A 23,779-nucleotide genomic window follows, 5' to 3' on the forward strand; every position below is an offset into this window, starting at 1 on the left:
GGTCAGATTCAGAGTGAGTTTTCCACCACTGGCACTCCAGCCGTCTCAATGATTGTGTCATCGCCCACAGCTCTGGGGAAAACCGGAGCTCCATGCAATCAGAGAGGACGCTTCGGAGCCAGACAGTCGATAGCCCTGGTTAACTTCTCATTCCAGCAGGCCACCAGGGAATCAGCTGAAAGGCCATCAACATGGGATAAAACATCCTCTACCACTCTCTGGAAACCATTTGGATCCATTAAGTGGCGGGGGCGGACCATCTGAATCGGTCCCACCTCCCTGCATCCCACATCCCTTGGATGCATACTGTGGGCTTCGGGGAGCAAAACAAACCTCAATGACTATTCCAGGCTTAATATTAAAGCCAGGGATGAGAAGGGATGGGTGAAGCAAGTGGCTTGCCGTGACACGCAGATGCAGCCTCTCTTCAAAGAGATAGGTGGTCATGCACTACACACATATAAACCAAAGTGGGGTACACCAAACATAAACTATGGATACAGCAATTCCAATAAAAACCTTAACACAAAATAAAAAAATCAGGATGAACTCTGCTCCTCCTTACTACAAAAACCAGAGCCTCGTGCATCAAAAACCCATGACATTAAACGTCTGACTAAAGAGGGTCATTTTACCCGGCTCTGAAAACAACCAATATTAGTGTGTGCAAGACACATGTACATACTATTAAACACAATCCAGTCATCACCGCAACAAAACTTTAAACAAACTCAACAAACTCTTGCTTCAGGTATCATTTTATTGCTTTAATATTTATATCCCACACTTCAATGCTAATGGCACTCCTAAAGAAAACAGCTAAAAGATAGCGCGCACGCACACGCACACACACACACACGGCTTGAGAAATCGTTGCAGTCTTGATCAACAAACAGAACATTTCATCCAGGTCTGAATTCCAAAACTGAATTCTTCCATGATTTTCATGTCCTCGTGGTATTTTATTATGGAGAAGAAATGTGTGTTGCTGTTTTAATGAGAGGGCTATGATAGAAGTTCATAAGCGTAGGGACAGCAGACAGGAAAAAAATTCTCTTCAAACACAAGAATGTGAGGGTATCCTACGAAACCAATCAGAAGTAACTAGAAGACAGACAAGAAGGAGTATTTATTCACACAAAGCATAAATAACTTGAGAAATTATTTGCCAGGACTGAAAGAAAGACTGCCTTAAAAGAAGATCAGAAAAATGCCCAGAGCAGGATGGGGAAGCTGAGGCTCTCAGGTGTCACTGAAGGACAACTCTCTCCATCCCTGACCACCGGCTCTGCTGGCTGGAGCTAAGCGAAGCCGCAGGGTCACAGGTCCCCCACGCCTGGTCTTTGGTGCCTGTTTATTTCCCTATAATTGTTAAACATGGGACATCATAATTGAGAGGCAGCCTCCCTCCAAAACATGAGCTGCATTTCACAGCATGTCTTCCTAGCATGCTACAGAGACATCTACCAGGTCACTGCTGGAGACAGAACGCTGGGCAACAGTCACTGTTCACCTGATCCAGTAAAGTGGCTATTAAAACATAAAATAAAAATCCTCAAATTCTCACCAAAGAAAAAAAGGGAGCAAGCTGGGACAGAGGAAACAAAGATGCAGCAGGAACAAATGTAAGTTTTGTGCACTTTAAAGAAAAAATTAGTACCACCATTTTAGAATAACTAATGGTATTATTATTGGTAATTTTTACAAAACAAGCCTTACAAAATGAAAAATGAGGCAGGGAAGGAAGGACGAAAAAGGAGTTGTGTATTAAAAGGAAGTACATTTTTAGTACAGATAAAAAGATATAAAATGCAAGGGTCTTCCTATGAAAAATATCCTGTATCAGGAAGTGAGAGAGAGAAAGCAGCAGAATCTCTGTTTGAACCTTCCTATTAAGAATACTCATTCAGTTTTCATTGCGGTTTAATAGTGCCAAGATGCTTTTAAATTCAGAGAACATGATTGCTGCAATGCCTCTTCCTTTAAATTCTCAAAAAAGGTGTTGTGTTTTTTAATCTTGCAGTGGGTAAATTGCAGGTTTTTAGGAAGATATATTTAACATAGTTTGGAACTTCAAAAACACAGAAGAGAAGCTGACTGGGAAGAAGATGTGATGCTCTTTGTGCTCTGCAGCGCCCTCTGCTGATAGCAGAGCCGAGCAAACATCCTTCATTAACCTAAAGGAACCAGTCAGTAATCCACACACAACATTTAAGCATGTCACAGAATAAGTTTCAAGACTCATTAGAAGCAGCCCTTGAGGAAATGGGGAACTGTGGTTTGCCAAAGAAACTATAAATGCTAAGCCACAGTTACAAATGATCTGCTTTGATCTCCAGGATCAGCTGAGAGAAGCTTTCCACCAATTCTTTCTGGGCAGCAAATGTGAAAAATGGCTGTGCCTGAAAGCACTCAGGGACCCTGAAGAGTTATATGGGATTCCCTTCTCCCAGAGGCCCCGGGGAGCCCTGACCATTGGGAGGACATTAAACCTTGGAAACACTTGCATGCTCTCCATGCAGAAATGTGCCGTTCTCATGTCCTATAACAGACACACCTTCTCAGCCAGCAAACACCTTCTGAGAAACCTGGAGACCAAACCTACCAGGGGGGAGCCTTGGGGCACTGAGACCTCCCAGCCCTAGTGATGCTGCCAGGACAAAAGCAGCTACACCAGCCGACTGAGATCAGCAGCCGGGTGCTTTCAGCAACTCCATCTTCAAAACAAACCACAAAACTGACAGATTTAGATGAAACCAATTTCCCTTCAAGGATCTCTTACATCCACTTTATTCAAAATAAATTTTACAGTCACCCAGGGATTACATGAGGCCACAGTTCCTCCTTTGAAAAGTAACTCCTTTCCAGCGCAGCAGGAGGGAGCAGGGTCTTATGCCTGTGCTGAGAGTCTTGAGAGGAGAGGGAGGGCCATAGCTCAGCGGTGGAGCATCTGTCTGGCAAGCAAGAAGGCCCAGGCTCCATCCCCACTGCTATCTCCAGGTAGTTGGAAGAGAATCCCCTCGGAAGTCCCGGAGAGCCTCCTGCTTCCTTTCCAGAGCCATTACTGTTTTTAACAATAACCCAAGGAAACTATATTTACTCAGACAAACCTCATTGAAGTGCAAGCCAGCCATACCCTAACCTCCCAGAGCTCCAAGCAAGGGCACCCTGAGCTGGTGAGGTGTGCTTTTGGCCCAAGATAAACATAATGGGTGGAGGAAAAACTGCTGCTCACCAGGCTCAACTCCACAACGCATCTTCAGGACCGGAGCGAAGTCCAAGAGAACAAGCAGTACAAGAACACAAAACGGTCCGAGGCACCATATTTTTGAGCAACATTTATGTGTGGCAAAGTGGCAGTGGGCAAGTTTTATTTTCCTCCCAGCCCCTGTACGGGTGATATAATTTGGGTTTTTCTATCTGGGTTTTCCACTTTAGGCACCAAAGCATTATTGGTCAACTGCTTGATGAGCCTTCACTTATCAAAAGCTTCCGTCCTGGTTTAGGAGCAATTAGCCACAAGTGTCATTCTTGAGGAAACTGATGCAAGAGGAACATAGTTGAACTGCAGGGGCCAGGGATACAAAACAGAACACAGCCTGCACCCTTAGTATTCTTTGTAAACAAGGTCAGCTTATTTACGCTGCAAAATATGTAGGGCCGTGGTGCCTCAGTTCTGGAACACCCTCTGCCTGGTGTCATATGGCTGGTCACATGTTTCTTTGTCACTGAATGGGCTCATTTTTTCTCGTTTTGCTGGCTATGGCTAGAATGTTTTTGAGCCTTGGGCTTGTGGTTTCATAGTAATGATGCTGTGTTCTTGTAATTCGATATTGGTGAGATTTTACTGTTATCTTAATTGTGCTCTGTGGTTTGTAATGGTATGATTTATTTTTACGTAAACAGCTTTGAGGTCACTTGTGGCAAAATGGTGTATATAAGCACATTATTATTATTATTATTATTATTATTATTATTATTATTATTATTGTTTCAATCACTGCTGAGATGTGCAGCACTCATTTACATGCACTCTTGCACTGTTTATTCATGTGAATGTTACCAAAATAGAGTGTGTCTGAACCCTTCCCAGGGCATCTCAGTGCATCACGGTCAGGACATAGCCCTCTCTGGAATACTCTTTAATGTTTTTATTAAAAACGGAAGCTTCTCAGGGCAAGTGTGACGCGGCAGCTAAAAAAGCCAATGCAATTCTGGGCTGCATCAATAGGAGTATAGCATCTAGATCAAGGGAAGTAATAGTGTCACTGTATTCTGCTCTGGTCAGACCTCACCTGGAGTACTGTGTCCAGTTCTGGGCACCACAGTTCAAGAAGGTCACTGACAAACTGGAATGTGTCCAGAGGAGGGCAACCAAAATGGTCAAAGGCCTGGAAACGATGCCTTATGAGGAACGGCTAAGGGAGCTGGGCATGTTTAGCCTGGAGAAGAGGAGGTTAAGGGGTGATATGATAGCCATGTTCAAATATATAAAAGGATGTCACATAGAGGAGGGAGAAAGGTTGTTTTCTGCTGCTCCGGAGAAGCGGACACGGAGCAATGGATCCAAACTACAAGAAAGAAGATTCCACCTAAACATTAGGAAGAACTTCCTGACAGTAAGAGCTGTTTGACAGTGGAATTTGCTGCCAAGGAGTGTGGTGGAGTCTCCTTCTTTGGAGGTCTTTAAGCAGAGGCTTGACAACCATATGTCAGGAGTGCTCTGATGGTGTTTCCTGCTTGGCAGGGGGTTGGACTCAATGGCCCTTGTGGTCTCTTCCAACTCTATGATTCTATGATTCTAAGAAGGAGGAGGAACTGTCCTCCTGTAAAATGAAGTGAGAGCAAAGGATATGGGAGCCAGGCAAACACCCTCCTGATTAACGCCAACAAAAGTGGCCAATGCAGATTGCCTTTGTTCACACAGCAACAGTCTTGTGGCATGCTTGAGAAGGACATGATGTGTGCCGACTCCCAAGGAATACCTCTCTTGTTCCAATCAAAACTCCTTCACAGAAAAATTACCTATACAGACTTCTACGCAGCCAGTTTGTGGCAGCAACTGTCCTTTCTCGCAGCCAGTTCTTCACAGGGACACGGCGATGATTCTCCCATCTCCCATCAACTCAGAAACAACTGAGTCAAAAAAAATGTAAAATGCTGATAACAGGAGAGAAAGAACGCGGGAGCACAAGAAGTTTTCTGGCACACACATGCGCGCGCGCACACACACACACACACATCTCCTGAAGTGCAGTGACTTCCCGAGGAACAGATAGGAAAGTGATTCTCTTAACAGCTGGAAAGTGTTAATTAAAAGCAACAGAAGCAGGATGTCAACATTGCTTCCCAGAGAAGGCAGTGGCGGCAGCAGAAGGGCTGCATTCTGACTTACCTTAAGATACAGAAGCAAGTCTTGGCCCCTGACGATAAGCGGCAGAACCCAAACCTCTGCTTGCTGTCAATGTCTGTGAGCACAAAAGTGAAGTTCTGGCCAACTTGGCCAACTGTGAGGCTGGAAATGGGGAGAACAAAGGAATCTATTAATGGGCTGTTCACTGTAACCACGCCAAGTATCTAAACAGACTTAAGTCATTGAACCAGCAGCACTTCCTCTCTCTGTGCTGCTTCTGAGAGAAGGAAGGCAGGGAAAGGTCCAGTTCAGCTGGACCCACCGTGGCAAGTACAGTACTACCTAAAACCAAAACTGCACCAGCCCCAAACCTTTGAATTTAAGGATCCCTTAAATTTATAATACTGAGGCAGAGCCAAGACCACACGTGTGTTTGTTGAATCACCTCCCCTCCCCCCCCCAAGCTTCTTTGCAGATTATAACCTTACAATTTAGGAAGACTTTCATGATTCACATTTATTAATAAATAGTATGAACCACAGGGACAACCACCACAGCACCAGCCATAATACTAATACTCTAGTGTCATCATTGTACACAGTTGGGATGGAGCACCTGTGGCCCCCAGGTGTTGCCCCAGCCCACATGGCCAGTGCTCAGGGGTGATGAGGGCTGAAGCCCAGCAGCTTATGGAGGGGCGGACACATGACTGCTTTACCAAGCCCAAGAGGACAGGTCTCTGTCCTGAGGGGCTTCCAATCTAAAATTCAACCCAAGGGAGAAAACAGGGGGGGAAGAAGCAAGGATAAACAAGGGGAAATAGGCAATTTTATTCAAATGGATTTAGGCTTCTTTATAGGGTGCAACAAACTTTCCCTCTTTGTCTTCATATTTCATGGTGTAACAGTCAGTGCTTCAGTAAACAGGAATGCCCGCAGCCAGGTGAGAGCAATGTGTCAGTTCTACCAAAATGAGTTCTGAAGATAGCAGGGTGCATCTGAGCATGTGCAGAGTGTCTTTCCTTTAAATCTGGGATTGCTAGAAACAGGCTTCCATGACCTCTCTCCACCACTGGAAATTAGCCACTGAGGAATAGCACAATCACTCAAGGTAATTTTAAAGCACCTAATGGCCTTCTGAAACACCGCAGACCTTTCAAAAGGCATTCTGTCCCCAACACAGAGGGAATATGTAAGATGAAGTCTCCTATGACAACATGCATGCAGCGTCAAACAATGCTTTTTGCTTTGGTTAATTAGGATTATGATTATTAACTAATACTTCTTTGAACAGGTGACAACCCTAGTTTTTAAGAGACTGGTCTAACCCAGCCTCCCTCAGCCTGGTCCTTCCAGTTGTTACAGCTCCCACCACAACCTAATCAGCCAAACATTGCAATCTTACTTTATATAGGAGGGTTTCTGCAGAAGACTTGTTTGGTGGCAAATACCATCTAACACCTTCTCAGCTAGACAAGGCCAGTGTTTTGGGTCTGACCTTTCGTGGGAAGTTATTTGTTTGTGTTAAGGATGTCATCACTAACAAAGATTCCGAATTGCTAAATCTTTTTAAAAGCCAGCCATAAAATTGGCTAGGTAGGGGAAAACCCAGCATAGCTGATGAACTGCATAAGCCTTTTGGCTGTTGTGGCCAAAACTGCAAGTTTCAGCCAGTGTGTGAAGACACTACCCAAAGAAAAAATGTTATCTCTCTAACTAGGCCTTCATGTTAATTAACAGAAAGGTTATATATCTTATTTAAGAGAGATTTTAAATTCAATTCTATGTAACCGGGTATTTGATACTGCTGATTACCACCAACTGAAGACAACTAGTTTTAGGTCTGTTTGTCCTAGGTCTTTGGGTATTTAATTATAGGTGGATAACATCATCATCATCATCATCATCATCATCATCATCATCATCATCATCATTAAATTTACACAAAGCTTTCAAACTATGTAACACAACCAACATAGTTATGCAGCACTCTCCCTTTTTTAAAAAAAAAATTAGACTCCATGTCCAGAATAGAAAGCTTTGAGTTTTCTCAAGAAACAGGGAGAGAACTTTTGGTTACTGCTTTTTTAAAACTAAAGTATTCATTTAAGAGGGAAAACTGCCACAAAAGGGGTGCTGTGTTTCCAGGTTTGGATAACATTTTATACTTTTAATAATACCTCAATTCAAAAACGTTCAGACCCATTTCCCCAAGTTTACTACAAGTAAAAAATAAACTACTGTATTCCAGGGACAAAAGGGGGAAAAATTAAATGGGAGCACAGAATATGCCCTAACAAAAAGGTGCAGGCTTTCCTTTGAATTGTGCCTGAATGCTGAACTCTCCAGAGTCCTCCTCCAAGAGGTGCTGTAGCAGCAAGACTGCTCTTCACCAAAGCTCGCCCTCTCTGCACAATTGCTCCAAAGCACATCCCACACACCAAGGAACAATCTTGATAACACGGTTCATATCTGGGCCTTTTCTGAAAGTTATGATCAACTTGCACTCTGCGGCAAGGTGCTCATTTGCCTTGCCTACAAGAGAGCAAACAATGCAACAATATTGTTTGACAATGGTGGGCCCCCTCCTGCCTTGCAAAGGAGCTCACCTCTATAGGAGCAACTCCTCAAATACTCTTTAAAAAATACATCTCTGGCTAAAAACCGAAGCAGAGCAGGGGGAAGAAAGGCACCAGAAGCTAAAAGCAGGGGTACAAAGCCTCCTTTCCCAACACTATAATTAGTAAAGGATATTACTGCTAGCAGCTTGATACCTCTCTCATAAATAACAGCTTGCTTTATACCATGTGTGAAACCTATTACTTAAAGCATGAATTTCCAGAATGGAGTACAGGAGGAAAAACGTATATAACATGCAGTCTAATTTCTTTATGCTTTGCCAGGTTTTTGTGAATGCCACATCACACACAGGCAAATTGCAGGCTTGTGATCCTGGGCTCACTCCTACAGAACAATCAGGCATGACTCAGAGACAAAGCAGAGGACTGGATCATTCTTTAAGAAGGCCAAAGGCTAACAATACTTAGCATGTATAGAGCACTTTCAGCATTCAAAGTGCTCTATACTTATTTTCAAGAAATCCTCAGTGCATCTCCATTAAGGGTTAGGTCAGAAATATTATCCCCATAGAAGCAGGGGGCTGAGGCTTCAAGAGTGACCAGCTAGCCTAAGGCCACCTGGAAGATATGTGGCTAAGCTGAAATTGAACCAGTAGCCTTGAAGTCTCTTCCTTGTGGAAACTGCAGAACAACAGCTTTTCTGATGCATGGAGTAACTCTCCGTTCATTCATACAGTTGTCTTGCTAACTGCTGCATTTGTAAATAAATTTATGGTGGCACACTGTTTATTCTTCAACCTGGGTTACCTTATACCCATTAGGAGGCATGTCTAATTGCTCAACCCACTTTTGAAGGTTTGCAAACCAAGATTGTCTCAGAACTTCCATTTGTCAAAATGTAATATGGGCGTAAAAAAATAGACTATAGGGAAGGCAGAAGGGCCGAGACTAAGGAATCTGGTGCAAGAACCCTCTTCATGTAAAAACCTATAGGATGACATTATACTAGTCTCTCTGCCTGCCTTGGCACACCATCTGCAGAAAGATCAGGGTCAAACCCAGCATCACCCTTACACCAGAGGTTGTAAGGGTGGATAAGTACTGCCTGCTAGACACTTTATGAAATGTCTAGAGCACTACATTCTGTGGGCACTTTTCTGCAAAGCAACTGCTCTCTCCTTGGGTCTGGGCTTTGAAGCTTTATTCACAAGAGAGTGAGACTGGCAGGCATAAAGACCTCTCAGCAGGGGACTGGGCCAGGTAAACACCCTTCTGAATTCAAGCTCCTAATTCTCTCTCATTCTCACAGTGTAAAAACCTATGATGAGATCCAGGTTCCCTATTATTAAAATGCAGCTTGGACCTACAAGTAATGCAATCAGGAACTAGGGAGGCACCCTCACCAACATGGGAATCCTGTGAACAGCTGGGGCAAAAGGCCATGTCTTCTCCAGATGAGAAAACGGGAGCCTAAGAAGGAGAAGGCGGCAGAGAAGGTCCCAGCAATACAGAAAGGGAGAACAAACAAGCACTGCTTTCAATGCCAGGCCTCTGCCGAGGAATCTCCAAAGACCCTCTCCAATGGCCATTCTACTTTGTCTGTGGATGCAAGGTTACTATGGTGATTCAATGCTTAATTTTAGTAAGAGGAAGGTTAGAGGATGAGAGACATATGCCACGCTGGTCCACAATTAAAACCAGAGCATTTATGAGGCAGGCACAACTTTTATGACAAAAGGAGATTGGCTTTCATTAACTTGCTAAGGCACTAAGATAAATCTGAGTCTCCCTTTTCCACAAGTGAGAACCTCTGGTTCAATGATCCCTGAGGAACGGGAGCAGGAACAGTCTCTTCTATGGTTCAGCGCTGTGCTAGTAGCTGGAGCTGCAAAACCAGCATCTAGGAATTCCCTAAGCAGGGAAGTCAACATTGTGCAGGCCAAGAAAATAACCTGCTGGCCAGGCAGTCAGGCCCCAGACAACACAACCATTCACTGCTCTGCCGCAGGCCAAGCTGCAGCTGACGACTCCCCAGGAACCTCACTCAGCTCTCCTTGCCCAGAGACAGATTCCCAAACTTACCAGTCACATCACGGCTCCCATCACCACCTGCACCACCCCCACTTGTCACTTTTTACCAGGATGACAAGGAACCATTTGGGAGTACCCTGGGATTGGACAGCCAACCAGCTACCAATCCACCTATCAGTTACCTTGTTCAACCCACATTTTACCAGCTTCCTCGCAAGACTATCACGGGAGACTCTGTCAAAAACCCATTCCTTTTTGTGAATGATGAAACAGCTGCAAAACAGCAAGGACTCCAGCTGGGCCACCCAAAAGAGAGGGGCAGGATGAGCATAGCAAAACTGGAAGCCCCCAGAGTGGCAGGGGCAACCCCGTCAGATGGGCTGCGTACAAATAAATTATTATTATTATTATTATTATTAGCCATCGGGAATTGTGGGAAGCCCCCAGAGTGAGCCAAGAAAGGGCACTGAGGGTAGGCAGAGAAACAGTGATTATTTCACCAAGACCATCTCTGGGTAATGCTTGCCAAAATTACAGCATTATCTCTAGTTACAGATAGGTAGCCGTGTTGGTCTGCCATAGTCAAAATAAAAAAAATTCCTTCCAGTAGCACCTTAAAGACCAACTAAGTTAGTTCTTGGTATGAGCTTTCGTGGTATCTGAAGAAGTGTGCATGCACACGAAAGCTCATACCAAGAACTAACTTAGTTGGTCTTTAAGGTGCTACTGGAAGGAATTTTTTTATTTTAGCATTATCTCTAGTTATTCTTTTATTCAATTAAAAGTTCAAAGAATCGTGGAACTGAGATGAAAGGAACATGGGGTGGGGGAGGCAGGCCAATGTTTGAAGGCATGGCAATTCTCCACCAGCGCCAAGGCCTCTCAGCCTTTCGCTCCATCCCAAGATCCACCTTAGCTTGTGCCAAGAAACAGATGTTAGCTTCCTTCCAAAAAGGGACCTGCCCAGAATTGATTGTCTTAATCAGAGTTATAAACCTGGGGCTGTTCAGATCCGCATAAGAAGAGGTAGGGAAGTAATTGACAAAGCTCATTTCTGCTTCCAGGGTATGAGTCTTTTAAAGTTGCAACGGCAACAAAATGGTGGCGAGAGGATGGAATCAGACTCCCCTACCACTAAGCCCTGCCACAGAAATTCATGAGGTTTTGCCACATTCCTCTTCTACTGGGGTCTCTTTATTTAAGAAGCTGCACAGATACACAGGCAATTCAGCAGAAGACCAGTGTAGCTACAGGGCAGGGAAGGAATCCAGTGGTTAATTTCTATGGGGAGGGGGTAGGTCCTGGAGCTGAAGCTTATTGTGAGCCCCCTTCCACACTAACATGAAAGCTCTGTAGCTCTGTTGTGTCCCCAGACACAAAGGACTCTGCACACCACCAGAGGCACTCTTTTCTTCATTATTTTGCTTGTTCCAACAATTGAGTCCAGCATTCAAAGCATAAATTACAATTGAGTTGAGTACAGCATCCAAAGCATAAATTAAGCCCCAGCAGAAGTGTGTGTGTGTGTGTGTGTGTGTGTGTTGTATATACAAAAAATATCAACCAGTTATGCAAACAGGGTTGGGGTGAGTGAGAGAATGGGATGATGCTATTAAAATGCCCAACTCTGTGTTTATCCTCATGTCAGTAGAGTTTTACTTAGTTTTTTTAAAAGAGATTTTTGGCTTTTAAAAATATATAAAGAATATATTGATTTATCCCCTGGATACATATTCAGTCTGGCCTGTGGGGTAAAAATGATAGGTGAACAAATGCTCAGAGGAAAATACAAGTATGAATTGCAAATAATCATGATTTATTCAAGGGTGGGGGTGGGGAGACCCTCCTCCCTGCAGATGCCATGCAAATTCCACAGAAATGAGGAAAACATGTTTCTGGAACGATTGTGATTAAGATCAGATTTAGATTATGGTCAAAAATAGTTCTTGACGTGAGCTACTGCAAGTCTAAGGAGATGGGAGCCCGGGAGCGGCAGAGGTACCACTTCACACGATGTGAATATTTACTACCAAGTGAACCACGAAATACTGCTGTTAAAAAGTCGGCAGCAAGAGCATCTGCTTCTTCTAGATATTTGCACTAGAAGACCAGGTGTGTGGTTTAAGACCATGCTTTCCATCCACTGCAGAGCCCAGGAGGAAGGTGTTCTTGGCAATTCGTTTCCTCCCCTAAAGGCTCGGCAGAGCTCATCTTGAGACATCTTGCTTGGGCACATCCGGGGTAAAGGCAGCATAAGAAAATACCAATACACAAGGCAAAAGAGAATTTTGCTTTTTGGTTGGTATTTGCTATCATTTCTGTAGCTGGGTTAGAGATTTGAAAGTGCTTACCTGGCCCAGAATGGGGCACGTTAAGAAGCAAAAATAAGTGAATCAGCTATATTATCATCACTATCATCTCAGTATTCCTAGCTCAGGAAAAGGAGTTCCCAAAGAGAAGGTCACAGGCAAACTATTCAGCTAGTACTAATACAGCTGCCCCAAATATTCCCCATGGATATATGAAGCCCCCTTCCAGTGAATTGGATGGCAGTCCAGTTAACCCACTACGGCTTCCTCAGGCTAGAAGGAGCTCTTCAAGGTCTCAGGCAGAGAGGGGCTTTTCCCATCACAGGCTATGTGGTCAATTTGAGTGGTGACACTGGAGGTAGGGCTTTCTGCAGCAAAGGCTGCACTCCACCACTGAGCTCCCCAGGTGAATTTCATATGGATATTCATGCCAAAACTAGCACCAAAGGAGAACGGATGGGCCAACGCTGCGTGCATGCCGTCTCTATGTCAGGAGGAGCCAGGGGGGTTAAATGGCCAGAGGCTGCTGCTGCCACTGCTGCTGCCGCCACTGGCTGGATGCTGTTCCCCGCTCCTTCCTCTCTGCAGGAGGAGGAGGAGGAGGAGTCATCGACCACTGAAGCAGCGATGCGCTCAGCTTCGCGGTTGGCTTCCTGCACTTCCTTTGAGCATTGGGGGAGGCTGGCCCCCTCTCCCAAAAAATATTAAGGGGGCCCAAAAGGGCTCAGCCCCTAGGAGACGGCACCCCTGACTAGCACATTTGGCACTGCGGAATGATTAAAAGAAAAAGAATTACTCACCTTGCCAATGCTATTCAGAGCCTTTTTCTCCTCCCTGGAGTCTGCTCCTGGGTTCTATTTTTCCTCCTCTGTTTGGCCTTAATGCCCTTAGCCTCATTACCTGCACCGCCATGTAAGCCTAGTGGCTGGATTGGCCCACACTGATTTTAGTTTGCAGACACCCGTGAGCATTGCATAGCAACGCCAACCAAGTCATGTGGCAGTGAGGACAAACAGGAAGGCAAATGATGGCAAGAAGAGCAGCAGCAGCAGCAGCAGCAGCAGCAGCAGCAGAACAATGAGACTGAGGGCTAAAACCACCAGATGCGGAGGGCACTAAGTAGCTCTGGCTCAGCCCAGTTCAAAATCCAGATATTTAGATATTGAGAGTGCATGGGCGGGAGGCAGCACACATATTTTTACTACTCCAATCAAAACTTTTGAAACTCTAGAAAGTGAAGTTCCAAAATTAAATAGTCACAGCAACTCACACTTGCAGAATACCTATAACCATGGTTGTAAATGCAGCAAGTTGTCAAGCACAGGAGCCTAACTATTAAATCAGCAGAAGTTTTAAGTTTGGCATTAAAAGCCTCATTAGTAGCAAGAAGAAAAGTGATACGACTGTTGGTCGAAGCATGGTAAAATTTAAACTTTTTTGATGGTGCCTATAAAAATCCTTCGAAAAAAGGATGTTGCCACTGTAATTTACACTTGGGTGTTTTAAATCAGGTTCAGGGAGAAAAAGCATTAAGAACGATGCGGTTTTTATTCTCTGCAACTGTTTTATTGACAGAGGGCTATTTGTTTTTGTTTTTCCCTTCTTGTAAAGTACGGAAATCTAACATTACCTGTCCACACAGAAGGGAAAGCAGAACCTGGTCAGAGTCTGTAGAATTTCCTGTGGAGAGAAAGGGAGAGAGAGAGAGAAAAGAGAGAGAGATAATTTATACATCTAATGGGACCAATAAATCTAACATTAACCACAGAACACAATCTTATAACTTTGCCCTGAAGAAACAAGAGACAGATGAAGAGAAATGTGCTTTATCAATTACATGGAAGGAGTACCAGGCAGTCAATCATGTGAAATAATAAACATGATCAAACTTCATTAAAAATGAAAAATTAATCAAGATTCACACATGGGCAGGCAGCAGGAGCCCTCCAGCGGACCTCCGGAGGGAAGGAGGTGGCTGAGCCAGTGTGCGTTAACTTGCCTCTGGGGAGACGCTCCGACCTGACCATATGGACACCAGCGAACACCATCCGGCCAAGACAGCTCTTTGGCCTGGCAGCATTTCCTCTCCTGGCACAGTACTTGCTCGTATCCTAGGAACAAGGGCTGCTGGGAGTGGAAAGGACTTCCCAACAAACACAGCACAGAATAAAACCAGCAAAGGATCTCCGGAGCTATCCTAGGCACACTGTCCCCTCTCGCCACACTGCGGGGGGGGGGTCACAGGCAGCATGGAGGTTTTTAAGAGAAGGCTTAGCAGAAGTTTGCTTTCGGGAGAAAATTACAAGTCACAGTAACTTACGACAGTGAGCTGAATAATACAATGCAATAATGTAAGTAAGGGCTGAGGGGAGGAAGTTAAGACTCCATCTATATGTATATTTCTTAAATCTTGAAAACAAAACACTTTAGGACCATCTGTTCTCTGAATATCCCTCTAAAAGGAATCACAGAGATTAAGTTCTTCTTTGTTCAATGTAGTTCAGGAAGTGAGGTACACAAGCACAATAGCGCGTCGAGGGAAAATTACCCAGAACAGTACAAGAACCGGGGAAGCTCTAGCTCTGTGTTTAAAAGTAAAAACATTCAATATTGTCCTTTTTATAAAAACAACATCACGTTGCCCATTCTCTACATATTTACATATTCAAGAATGAAGAATAAGTCAAGTGGTTTTTGATGATTTTTTAAGTGGAACTACATTAAACAAACACTTGATAAAATTAATGATCAATTTACAAAACGAAGCACTTTCCAGGCCAGTAATAATAAATTATCTGTGCTAGCAGAAGTGATGCTTCGTGCTTCATTTATTTTTAAAACCACTTCCATCATTTAACAAATAAACCACATCAATCTAATCACCCATTCAATGGAGCAGAAAACATATTGACTCTCCTGGCAAGAACATGGTCCTCCTACACAATTCAATTGAGCATGCCCCATTCCTTCATATGCTTTCAAGCTCAATTGCTCAACACTGCATCACCTATTTAAAAAGTGGGGAGAGGAGTAGTATTGCCAAATTAAAGGTTATGGAGCACAGCCAAGGGAAGAAAGGGCCAGGGAGAGAGAAAGAGGAGCGTTTCCTAAGGGGCACAATCTAGGGCTGGGTTGCTTTATAATTTCTCTTTTAAAAGCACAGAACAGCTTGTTTAGACAATGGAATAGTTTAGTGCTTGGTTTATCCCAGGTCTAATGCTTGTGGAAACCAACAAGTGAGACAAAATTCAGTACCTATGTGGATTCCTGCCAGGAGCTTAACAACCCCTCTGTCCCAGGAAGACAGTGAAGAAGAGAAAATGAGGTTGATTGTCTGCTGGGTACGGTTTGGTTTAATGAATCACAACCAGTGCCTGTTAGGGCCGGGCAGTGTCTGGTTTTCAACACTGTGATCTATCACCAGCTAAACATCACAATATGTAGAGGCTAAGAGGGAATGTCCTGGCAACTGGGGCCTAAAACTGACAATTCCTTACTTACCTTTAGCCTACTGCTACAACTGTTGTCTTATAGTATGGGTAATTTTCTCTAAAAGTAAAGCTGTAGGAGTAATTAGTACCATAGGTAAGTTGAAAAAATGTTCCCTAATAGACACGAGAGACACACAGACAAAGAGAGGGAGAGAGAGAAGGGGAGAAGGGAGGAAAGAGGCAAGAACAAGAGGGCAAGGTGTTTTTATTTTCTTTAACTCAGAACTAAATAATCCCAGTTAACTTTTCTAGGGGAGTAGCACTGGCTTCCAAGCAAGCCTGGCAGCAGCACTGGTATTCTGGGGAGGCGAGGCGGAAAGGCTTCCTCTTCTTCCAAGGGTCACAAGAGGGGTTGGGTGTCAGGGTCTCGCAGGCAGACGCTGCCAGCAGAGGGAGCCCAAAGAAAGAGGAAGGAAGGAAGGGGAAAGGGGTTCCCAGCAAGACCGGCATCTCCCTCAACCACCTACCAGTCTGGCGCCTGCACTTAAAACTAGAAGCTCATGAGGAAAGTTCCCGGGTGGGCGACTTTCTTCAGGGCCTGCTCTTGAGGTTCACTGCAGGTGGCAGAGCAACAGGGGCAGCAGGAATGAGTAGAGGAGCAATGACCAAATTCATGTTTTCCCACATTGCGATTTTTGCATAGCACATGCACACATTGTGATTCACAATACAGTGGACCCTCTGGATACGAATGTAATTCGTTCCAGGGGTCCGTACATATCCCGAAAAATCCTTAAGTAGAGGTGCCGCTTCTGTGCATGCGTGCGCGGCGAATCTCGGAAGAATAGACTTCCAGGTTTGCCATGTTCGCAACCCAAAAGTTACATTACCCGAAGGTAACGTAACCCGAGGGTCCACTGTACATTGCCACGTCAAATATTACAAAATCAGGACCACAAGGTAGACTTCAAACCAGTATTGGACAGTGTATTGACACTTCGCCCAGCCCTAATGTCTGTGCCAGGCTATTTTGTGTCCTAGGCAAAGCTAATCCCTTGCACGCACACCCCCAAAATGCTAACTTCAATTTTCAAAACCAGGCATCCTGTAGAGAAAATGAAGACTACAAAAGTTTAAACTGCTATGTTTATTTTAAATTGCAAGAATAAGGAATACAACTTTGATTATCTGTCTGAAATACAAAAGAAAATGTTTTAGCACATAAATCGTTTTGAATAATCTTGCAAATTTAAGTCTCTAAGTTTTTCCTTTGCAAATTTTGTCACCAATTCCTTCAGGTCAAACGATTATGCTTGGGCACGTTTAACTGACGTAGCTGCCAAGCGAACTAGTCTCTTTCTCAACATTGTTAAACATATTTAAGCTTTTTTATGTTTGAGCTTTGAGAAACTGCTTGCCACTGACACTGGAAGTGTGAGAAGGATCCTTAGAGCAACAGAAATATTGGGCTATTGCTCAGACCTTCAGCACCAGTATCTTTTGTTTCCATTGTGCATCAATGATTTTTCCAAATCATTGCAAGCCTTCAGTACATCTTCAGTAGATTTTTTGTTGATACTGTAAGTATCATACAGGAAGCCAAAGAAGGAATCATATTGCTGTGGCTGTGGGAATATATTCAATAGATTGTATGGTCATGTCTAAGTCAGCATAGCAGAAACCTACTTTGAATTTCTGTGTTGGATCTTGAGGTCTCTTCCTGGGCCTCCTCCTCAAACTACCCTTTCTTTCTCCTTTCTCTAACTTGTTCTGTCCTCAAAGGTTGAGAGAATTTCTAGTTTCTTTGCAATCTCAGTAGCATCTGTCAAAACCCCTCATCACCTCTGCAGCCCACAAGGTAATTCTTGGTCACTTGCAACTGGCCGGTAGCTGAATCAGCTTCCTTCTTTTGTCGTAGCTTGCTTATAAGACTGACTTCAAAAAAGGGTGCTGTACCACATAACAAGGAATACCACAAACCTGAACTTACAAATTGCAACAGCAAGCTTCAATTCAATACGTATTTCCAGAAAAACCTTTTAGGGTTGTGTTTTCAAAGATCTCTACTAAAGCATCATATATACTACCAAGATGATATCTCAGTGGTTTCAGAGAATCGATCTGACTCTCCCATCTTGTTTCACTCAATGGCTTAACATTTATGCTAAACACAGCTAGTTAGAATTTGCCAATGCTGGGTCAATGCAGAGAAATAATTAGACATCTGTTGAACCAAACTGAAGAAACTAGTTGCTTCCAGACAACAACAGCATCATTGACTACCAAGTTTAAAGAGTGTGCATTGCAGGGCACACAAAAGGCACATGGGTTTGTGTCCAGGACTTTCTTTGGTATGCAATTTTTTTTGCCCTTCAAGTTACTCCCATTATCATAAGCTTGACCATGCAGATTCTCAAATGGTAATCCCACTTGCTCAAGGTGTCCAAGAAGAGTTTCTGTCCTAAAGGCACTTGTAGTCTCCTTTATCCCCAAAAATGTTCTCTTACAATAACATCAGGCTCAGACATCTCATTATCTAATGGTTTTATTACATCAACATAGCGTACAATCATTGTCATTTGTTCAATATGACTAACGTCAGGTGTGCAGTCCAGAATAACTGAGTTGTATTTGGCTTAATTTGCATGTGCTATAATTTTCTGCTTTATAGCACCTGCTACAAGCTGTTTAAGCTCATTTGGGGTATCTTTTCCTACACAGTGAAGTGAACCATTTTTTTTTATCTTCAACACTGCACAAATGGTCATTCATGATGAGATCAAAAGGGATAGATATTCTACAAACTCCAAAAATGTCCATTGCTAGCTATGTACAACTTTTCAGCTGTACCACGGGATACCACATTTTGCAAAAGCAATCAAGCATTCCAATATTCTTCAGAATGTAAAATAAAAGTAAAATATTATCAGAAATTTATAAGATTCAACAAAAGCTAATCTGAATAAAACTATGCCCCTCAAAGGTCAGTACAACGTCTGCTCTCTGAGGTCTGCACCCCATGCGGCTGCCCAGTTGGGCTGAGAGAGCACCGGCCCTAGTCACAACCGTGCAGAACTGATTCAATCCTATCTTAGCTATGTCAGGAATTGATCCCCAAAGCCACAAAGGGAGGCTTTCTGGTTTGAAAGCAGGGACATGTGGAAAACAAGGCACATGGATATTCCCACCTACTTGCTGTCAACAAAACTGGCAGAGATTTGGACTGTTCATTTAACTGTCTATGTAATTCCAAAATCAATCCTAAGCCCATGCAGTACAGAACTCAATATACCTTCTCTTCCGAAAAGCGGTGCTATTTGAGATCAAGGCGCACTGCCAGCAGCTGTTCTACAGCTCTGGAAATTCCTGCCACTAGAAACTCAACACAGACTGAACATCAGATGGGAACACTCCAAGTCATTGTGTTCATTTGGGCTGGTGATGGTGGAGGTTAAGTTGGTGATTAGCATGAAGTATCTTCAGGTTCACTCATTTTAAGCCTGACTGCTTTTAGCACAAAGCGGCTCCAACAAGGAGAGCTACCACCATTAAATATTTTAGGTCTGTGAAGCACCACGTGACTACCGTTTCAAGTGAGTAAGCACAGCTGTGTTCCTGCCATTCTGTGGGGCAGGGAGTGTTACTCAGCCAGAGCTTTTCTAAGTGGGTGGGATACAGAATTTAAATGGCTTAGGGTGGGCCAAACCAAACATGGTGCCAAGAGAACATGAGAAACCACAACCTATACGCTCTGTGGGTCTCATCTCCCAAGTCTGTGATGCCAACTCTACGTTCATATTTAATAATACCCTCCACTCACTCATCATGAAGCCGCTGGGCCTGGAACCATTGCCAGCTGCACTGGGCAAGGTGCAGTGATAACACCTGGCTACAAGAGCCATGCGCTACCAAAGCAGGAGTCTCCCCCACATCACACCTTCACCTCCTCAACAGATTTGCATACAAGCCCTTCAACAGAGAGCCAGGGTGATGCCGTGGTTAACAGTGTTGAACCCTAGTTTGCCAAATCCCAACTCAGTCATGAAGCTCAATGGGTGACCTCAGGCCAGGCACTCACTCTCAGCCTAACCTCCCTCACAGGGGTGTTGTGAGGACAAAGTCAGCAGGTACCACGTATGCCACCTTGAACTCCGGGGAAGAAAAATGTAATAAATAAACAAACTCCATAGCTGCGTGCTCTTTTAAAACTCATTATCCCACCCCATTGCATCGCATTGTTTGGGGACTGCAGGTACACAAGCTTCTCTTCTGAAGCAAAGGCTCACGCCAATGCCCGCACCTTTCCTACAGCTAACTTTGCTTTGTTATGGTAGCCTCAGGGAGATAGAAACAAGAAATCACATTCATTTTTGCTTTGATTCATGGTGCCTCCATGTGACAAAAACTGAACATGCCTCCCCTCACCCCCCCCTTTTTCTCCACCATCGTGTGTGTGTGTGTGTGTGTGTGTGTGTGAGAGAGAGAGAGAGAGAGAGAGAGTGTTGGGGGTTGGGGGGGGGAGCACAGACACACACACAAAGCCCAGGAACCAAGACGGAGGGGGACGCAGCTGAGAAGATGCAAATCACCTCGGTAGCTGCTGCTCAGGGTCCCAAGGGCAGAGTGTGCCTGCTTTCTGGATCAATCTCCAAGTTTGTATTTTCACAAATCTTTTTGTATGCAGTTTGATTTTTAACATTTTAATGAGCATTAAAGGAGAAAGAGAGTGAATCCATATCAGCCAGTCCCTGCCGTTAAAGCGCAGGGCATGAACCGCGTCCCTTGGGGGTCCCAGGAAAGCGCCTCACCGCTGGCTCCAGGACATTTGCCACCTGGCTCAGACAAGGCCCCCCCAACTCCCATTCTTTTCATAATGAAAATACTGCTGACATTATAAACCCCACATGGGCTTTTTAAAATCCCTCTTCATCGATCCAGCAAAATGTGTAACTTATTGGCGACAACACAGCACTCATTGATTAAGTTTGGTTTCAACACCAAAGTTTTCAAAATAAATGAGTCACAAAGGCAGCAAGGCAGTTCCCTTGTGTTGTAAAGTAGCCAAGGGAGAAGGGGGCAGTCTTGGGGAGGGACTGCCCCACTCCGGCCACCACAGACAGAGGCACCAAGGAACAACTCATTACTTACTCACTTTTACAGCCCAAGGAATTTGAGGCAGGAATTTGCTGCTATTGTTGTTTTGTTTTGTTTTGTTTTGTTTTGTTTTGTTGTTATTCCAAGGGGAGGCCAAGCATCATTCACACACCCAGTGGAATAGATGAGAGAGACAAGAGAGATAGAGACACACTAAAGGTTCCCCCAACCCATTTCAGAATTGAGTGGAGAAGTGAACAAAGTTTCACATATTCAGGCCTAACCCTCTACCCAGAATATTTTATTTTATTGTTTATTTCATTTATATCCAGCCCTCCGCCAAGGAGCTCACGGTGGCATGTGCCACTCTCCTCCTCCTCCGCATTTTATTCTCACAGCAACCACCCTGTGAAGTAGGTTAGGCTGAGAGTGAGTAACTGGCCCGAGGTCGCCCAGTAAGCTGGTGGGGGATTTGAACCCTGGTCTTCCAGAATTTAACTTTACAATCTAGTATTATAGTTAAAGAAGCATATGGTGGTGAATGCCAGAGAAGCCAAAAGAAAAGCAAGCTCAAGCCTAACCCTCCAACACCACCTATCTGTTCCCGTTTCCCGTGCCCACCCAGTCCCTTACTCTCCCTTGGGGCAGAACTCACATTTTCTGAGCAGTTCCACGAACGACTATACGGGTCACATTCTGTCTCTCTCCCCACACTCCAATCCTTCCTGTTGCGGTTTTCCCTCGAGACACTCACACACTCAAAAACTCTCTCTTACTGATCTAAGAAAACAACTCCTCACCTGACTCCTTTCTCTGCCCTTTGGAAATCCGTTGTTAGCAATAAGAACAAATGAAGTTTTTTCTAAAGCAAAGCAAATCCCCCCCAAGGGGGTCCTGTGCTGTTTACCAGCAGGGCAATGGCTACCAATAGTTTTGAGGAGGAAGACATTCTGTTTGAAGAGCAACTAGCTAAGAAGATGGCAGCCCAAAGCTTCCAGGGCTCAATCCCAAAAGCTGTTTTCAGTGTTGGAACTCGACAATGCAACCTGCACCATGAGCACCCCAACGCAACACAACAGCAACACTTGGTGGTACACATTTCTCTCATCTCTGCATAATCACAGCTCACTACCAATTATTTCAGTGGATGGGACCCAGGTCATGGGACTTTCAACAAATGCCTACTGCTCATATTGCTCATCCTCTGGGCAAATAAGCTGGGTGGTTGTGACTAAGGGTGCACTGACTCGTCTTTAAATTATGACTGTTAACAAGACCACAAATCTGATACAGGGGCAGAATCAGATGGAGAGGAAAGTGAATGGAACCAGAGCCAAGTGGCAGGACATGTGCTTTGCCCAGTTCCAACCCATGGCATATCCAGTTTAGAGGAGAAGGAGGAAGGATGAAGGGGCAGAACTTGGGAAAACCCTCCACCACTGCCTTAGCCAACAGGCAAGACTGGGCTTGCATAAAGTGATTTCCTGCACTCCTAGAAGTCACCAAGTTCAACACAAGTGTCTAAGGAGCCTTTCTTCCAATCATTTGTTTATTTAAAACATTTACACTCCACTCTTCATCTGCTTCAGTTCAGGGGCAGTTTACAAAATCACAACACAATTCCCTTTGCTTGATAACATCAGATGTGCCCCTAAATGCAAAACTTCAAAATAAGGCTGCCGTGGGAGACCAGCAGTCCTTTTAAGCCCTCCCTCTTGCCTGTACAGCTGCGCTGGTGTTTTAAAGGGGGCCTCCAGGGCCAGCTTCCAAACGGATTTCAGGCAAACTTAACTGTGAAGAGGAAACCTGGGGGTCACGGAAAGATATAAACATGCAGACTGCCCTCGAGATGGTTGGCTGGCATCACGCCACGCTGGCCCAGGTTCCTCAAGCTTTCATAACGTAGGAGTTTGCTCAAAGACAACGTCTATGGAGAAATTGTCAATGAGGAGGAAACTTGCTCCCCCATGAATGGACGATCTAATCCACTTTAGGAGAAGCTGAGGAGTTTCACAGAAAGGAAAACTGCTTGAAGCTGCAACTGGACTGGCAAGGCAGGGAGTGGCAAAAGTCATCCCTAGAGAGTGTGAAGAGGCAGCTCAGTCAGAGAACCTGCTGGTTGTGGGGCGGACCCAGACACGTTCCTTCTGTGAAAAGACACCCGTCAAACAGTAAATCGCTCAGTTATGAACAACGTATAAAAAGGGATGGCTTTGTGGCAAAGTGGATATATAAGAAGCAGATTATGAAACAAGAGAGTTATTTGGGCAGCCTTGTTGTGTTAAGGAGCTGTTGCCGTTTTTAATGAAAGCAGGCCATAGTTCTTCCCTGTTATTTGCAGCTGAAAATAAGGCTATTTAAAAACAATGCTTCAGAAACATGGTATTCTAATAAACAGAAGTTGCTTGCTGATTGTCCCCCAAACTATTGAGCTTTTAACTTTGTGCACAATTAGAGCAACACAGAGGGAGAACACTGGCGCACATATTTCATCTTGCTTGCAGGAGCAATGAGAAGCTAAGTAAAGGGCAATGGAAATACTTTTAGTGGAAAGGCTCAATTGCCCCACATGGGGAGAAAGAATCTCAAAATATAGGGGGAAGTTTTGTAATCAAAGCAAGAGATGTATGGATTTAAAATCAGAAATTCAAAAGCAGCACACCGATGGGGAACTATTTACTGTCTGGTAAGCAGGGTGGGGAGAGAAGCCTGTTCATTATCAGTTTCGATAACCCCTGACTTTTTTTTAACTTGATTGTGCCTGTTTCGTCAAATCCACCCCTAAGGCCACCAACCCTTCAAATTTGGCTTGGACGTTACACAGGAGGAAAGTCCCAGCCTCCCAGAGGTCCTGCTCCTTATACAACATAGGCAAAAGCAGGAGATAATGGGCCTGGGTTGAATTCACTGCTCTGTGCTTCTCCTCCTGGGACACAGACCTAGCAGATGTGATAGGAAAAAATTGTGCCAGAGGAAAAAAAAT

At 44.3% G+C, this 23,779-nt stretch overlaps 1 protein-coding gene across 4 annotated transcripts in view; it reads right to left on the minus strand.

Annotated features, from left to right (window-relative positions):
• The window catches only part of DENND1A (DENN domain containing 1A), a 268,662-nt gene that overhangs the window by 164,916 nt on the left and 79,967 nt on the right, over positions 1–23,779 (minus strand). For all 4 annotated transcript variants that reach the window (XM_082208835.1, XM_082208833.1, XM_082208834.1 and 1 more), the window contains exons 4-5: positions 13,902–13,951; positions 5,396–5,515 (exon numbers count right to left, since the gene is read on the minus strand). In XM_082208835.1, the coding sequence (XP_082064961.1) occupies positions 5,396–5,515; positions 13,902–13,951 (170 nt within the window). The remainder of the gene's footprint in view (positions 1–5,395; positions 5,516–13,901; positions 13,952–23,779) is intronic.

Source organism: Podarcis vaucheri (assembly GCF_965113315.1).
Source record: "Podarcis vaucheri genome assembly, chromosome: Z".
Taxonomy (NCBI): domain Eukaryota; kingdom Metazoa; phylum Chordata; class Lepidosauria; order Squamata; family Lacertidae; genus Podarcis; species Podarcis vaucheri.